At 38.5% G+C, this 4,181-nt stretch overlaps 1 protein-coding gene across 1 annotated transcript in view; it reads left to right on the top strand.

Annotated features, from left to right (window-relative positions):
- Positions 1-4,181, top strand: part of WDR11 (WD repeat domain 11) — an 88,326-nt gene that overhangs the window by 80,801 nt on the left and 3,344 nt on the right. Inside the window, exons 24-27 of the mRNA XM_019555464.1 lie at positions 421-586; positions 1,497-1,594; positions 3,482-3,627; positions 4,070-4,149. Of these exons, the coding sequence (XP_019411009.1) occupies positions 421-586; positions 1,497-1,594; positions 3,482-3,627; positions 4,070-4,149 (490 nt within the window). The remainder of the gene's footprint in view (positions 1-420; positions 587-1,496; positions 1,595-3,481; positions 3,628-4,069; positions 4,150-4,181) is intronic.

Genomic DNA, 4,181 nt, shown 5'->3' with positions numbered 1-4,181 from the left:
CCCTCACTGTGCGGGTCATTGATCTGCCCCCCTCCCCCAATTCCCCTTCCCTCCCCGCTCTCCTTCCATGACAATGGACTGACCAGCTGGAGGCAGCTCTCCATGCTGCTGGCTCTGCTCCTCACACGGGCGTCTATTGGCCAAATTATCGGCACCATCAGGCCAATATCCAATATAGAAAATTTTCTTTATATCGGTACTGATCTGATACCAGACCAATGTATCAGTGCACCGCTTGTAATTAGTTAATAAACTGAAAACAAAATGTATCTTCCTTCCCATTTCCTCCAGTCTCTATTACAATTAGTGTTTGGGTGTTTAAGTGTTTTTAAAGAAGTAGGATCAAATGTTCTAACACAAGACTGTATTTCAAGGTGGCAGTGCCCTGTTAAAGAAAATGTCATTTTATTTCCCCCCCAGACTGACAGAGCAGTACAACTACTGTTAGAGACAAGTGCAGAAAATCCACATTATTACTGTGATTCACTCAAGGCGTGTTTGGTCACAACAGTCACTTCATCAGGTCCTTCTCAAAGCACTATTAAACTGGTAGCAACCAATATGATAGCAAATGGAAAGCTGGCAGGTAAGTATGTAAGCAAGTTTACTAATAGCTAATAAAGAGATTAATGCAATGAGACAAAAAGCATGTTTTTATAATAAACTTTTTTAGGGTACTTGTTTCATAGGGTGTGCCATGACAGATGTTCATAAGATATTAATAATAATTAGTAAGCATGTTGTAATAAAAACCAACTTGTTCTGCTGTTTTTATTAGAAACTATATTTCAGAAATTAACCTGCTTGCAATTTATTGCTTACACTTAGGAAAGCTGGCATTTAATGCTCCATATTTTCCATATCCCTAATAATAATAATGTTTTTAATTGATTATAGTTAAACATGTCAGCTTGGAAATGAAACTGTCTCTTTTTAGTTCATAATTTGTTTCAAATAAATTAATATACATACTTTTCTAGACCTTTACCTTGACTCTATCTTATGCAGTTAAATAGGTATTTGTAGTAGGGGACTGATTTGGAATGCATAAAGACATGCAGCAATGCAACTTGTAAAAGTGATTAAAGAAGATTTTTATGGACACGTTATACTGATTTTTTTACTATTCCATGTATTATTTAAGGCATAAGCTATGTGAGAAAAAATAAAGAATGCTTACAAAAATCAGCCTTATTTTGTATAGCGCTGTGGCATTTTTAAAGTGTGCCCAGTGAACACTCTAGCAGTTCTATATAGAACAAAGTAAAGCACGAGAGAAATGGAACCTTATGAAGCAGGGAAGGAAGGGGGTAAGGAACTTGATTGGAACAAAGATTCTCAAGTTGTATAGGAAGCATGTAGAATGAACTAGGAACTTGTAGATACTCTTCTTCCAAAGTCAGGATGGGTTCTTTTGTTTGGGTTTGCTTGCACTTAAAAGAAACTTTTTCCTTAACGGAGACACAAGTTTTATAACATCCACTTTTACTTTCCAGAGGGAGTGCAGTTGCTGTGTCTGATAGATAAAGCTGCTGACGCCTGTCGCTATTTGCAAACCTACGGTGAATGGAATCGTGCAGCTTGGCTTGCAAAAGTCAGTAATTTGTCAAGAGCTTGCTGTAGTTTATCTCAAAACATCCCTCTCTAAAGATCAGTGTGCATGTTAAAGTCTTCCAAAGTTTAAGAGCATACAGGATCTAGTCAGAACTACCACGGTGAAAACCTTTTTCCAGTGTATTAAGTTGTAACATCCCGATTCTAGATAAACTGTTTCTGAACTGAGAGCCTCAGCAGGCCTCTGGATGAGTACAGAGGACCACCTGACCTGGAGCATGTTACATAATTGTAGTTTAAAATGGAAAAATAGGACCACTTTTCTAGTTACCAATGGAAGACTTGTCAAGACATTCAAAAACAAAGTTTAATTCTGACTCCCTCTAAAAATTGGTTTTCCTTGAAAAACCATACATTCTTTTTTGATTCAGTGTATGTCTACAGAATATGTCTACAGTGACAACAATCCATTTTGTCGTATGGGGAATGACTAGCTAGACTGCAGTAGTCCAGAGCAGGACCTGAGGGTTATGGTGGATCGTAAGCTGAATATGATTCAACAGTGTGCTCTTGTTGCAAAAAAAGCCAACAGCATCCTGGGTTGTATTAACAGGTGTGTCACTGGCAAATCAAGGGAAGCGATTCTTCTGCTCTATTCAGAACTGGTGACATCTCAACCTGGTGTAGTGTGTCCAACTTTGAGCTCCACACTTCAAGAAGGATGTGGACAGTTGGGAAATAGTCCAGCTCAGAGCAACAAAAATGATCAGGGGCCTGGGAGACCAGACTTATGAGGAAAGGCTGAAGGAGCTAGGATTATTAAGACTGAGGGGAGATTTGATAATAGTCTTCAAGTACCTGAAGGGTGATTCAACAACAGATGGAGAGATGCTTTTCTCTGAGGCTGGGAGCAATGGCCTCAACCTGCAGCAGGGAAAATTTAGGTTGGTTGTTAGGAGGAACTTTCTGAGTGTGGTCAAGCATTGAGACGAGCTCCCTAGAGAAGCTGTGGAATCTCCATCCTTACGATCTTTCAAAAGCAGGTTAAACAGACACTTGGTTCATATGGTTTAGTCAGGGATGAGCCTGCCTTGAGCAGGGAGGTGGACTAGAGGACCTTGTGATATCCCTTCCAGACCTACTTTTATTTCATCCTATGTCATAACCAAGCTAACTTAATTAGGTCATTCAGGTACAATCAGTGGGAGCACAGAGCTCAGCATGGATTACAAAGCCCACCCAGGAAACTGGGTAAGGACTTGGATTGTTAGCCTCTGCTGGGCTCTTTCCTGCTGTCAATCCCCTACTAGAGTTAACTAAATAACTACTTAAAAGCTAGCTTGGATGTTTCTACATGAACTGCAGTGAATACAGTGTAGACGCACTGTATGGTTAACCAGCTATAGAAAAAATAAGGATGATTTTATTGCCTCTCTATAGAGAACTAAATATGGGTGTCTTTTTGTCTGTTATAAAGTAACAAAGATTTGCCAGAGGAGAACATATTAGATTTTTCAAAATAACTCCATCTTTTAAAAAAAATTGGTCATGTTTGTCAGGAAAGTTTGAGATTTCTTCTCTTTTATTTTATGCCTTGCCTTTTCTGTTCAATTATCACCTGTTGACACGATCATATTAAACTATTTGAGCAATCCCAGGGCTTGGATATTTGGCACCTTTTTCAGTTCTTTCTTTTCCTCACTGTAATTGTTTTAGGGACAAATGCATTTCTTGATATTAGTAGGGCTAACTAGAAATACACAATATGAGTGAGAATCAGCTGAGTTTTTTAAATGAAATCAGACTTATGAAAAATCTTGGTATAGTTAAAGCTGTAAACTGTAATAAACTTGTATGTGACATGTCATAGAAATGAACTGTTGACTTACAGAAATAAAGAATTCTTTGTCTCTTCTGTCTCTTAAAGGTTCGTTTAAATGCAGAGGAGTGTGCTGATGTCTTGAAGCGCTGGGTGGATCACCTTTGCTCTCCACAAGTCAACCAAAAATCAAAGGCCATCCTTGTCCTCTTGTCACTCGGATGCTTTACAAGAGTCGCAGAAATGCTGCACAGGTAGAGTTGAACGAGTACCCTCTGTGCTCTGCTTTGTCCATCGTTGTCAGTCAAACATTAAATTGGGAAATGTTCTTTTTCAGTGAACTACTTGCACCATTTTCTGTTGAAACAATGTATTCTATTTTCTTTAGTTAATAGACACCTTGATAGTTTATCGTCCATTTCTGTGCAACTGAACTGAACGTTTTGCTGTAATTTCCAAAAAACAGACAGGAGCATTTAAAGATGTAAGCAGCCAAGCAGCGCTGACATTTTATAAAAATACTATTTCTAAGTTGAGCCTTATCCTTTCAAAAACTGCACTGAAGATCAGCTCATTGAGTGCTGTTTAATTAGCCAAACAATTTAGATAAACTGTATCAAATTTTCATGATGCCAAATAGCCTGAAGTACTCCTAAGCTTTCCTGTCCTAACAAGTTTGTTTCTTCTCTTCATCAGCATGAGGTATTTTGATAGAGCTGCTTTATTTGTTGAAGCTTGTCTGAGGTATGATGCAATAGAAGTTAATGAAGACACAAATATCCTTTTGCTAAAATCATGCGGGGGTGGG

This window comes from Crocodylus porosus, unplaced genomic scaffold, assembly GCF_001723895.1.
Source record: "Crocodylus porosus isolate Cpor-Errol unplaced genomic scaffold, CroPor_comp1, whole genome shotgun sequence".
NCBI lineage: Eukaryota > Metazoa > Chordata > Crocodylia > Crocodylidae > Crocodylus > Crocodylus porosus.
Note: the sequence above shows the minus strand (reverse complement) of the source record. Positions and strands in the feature narration are given on the sequence as shown.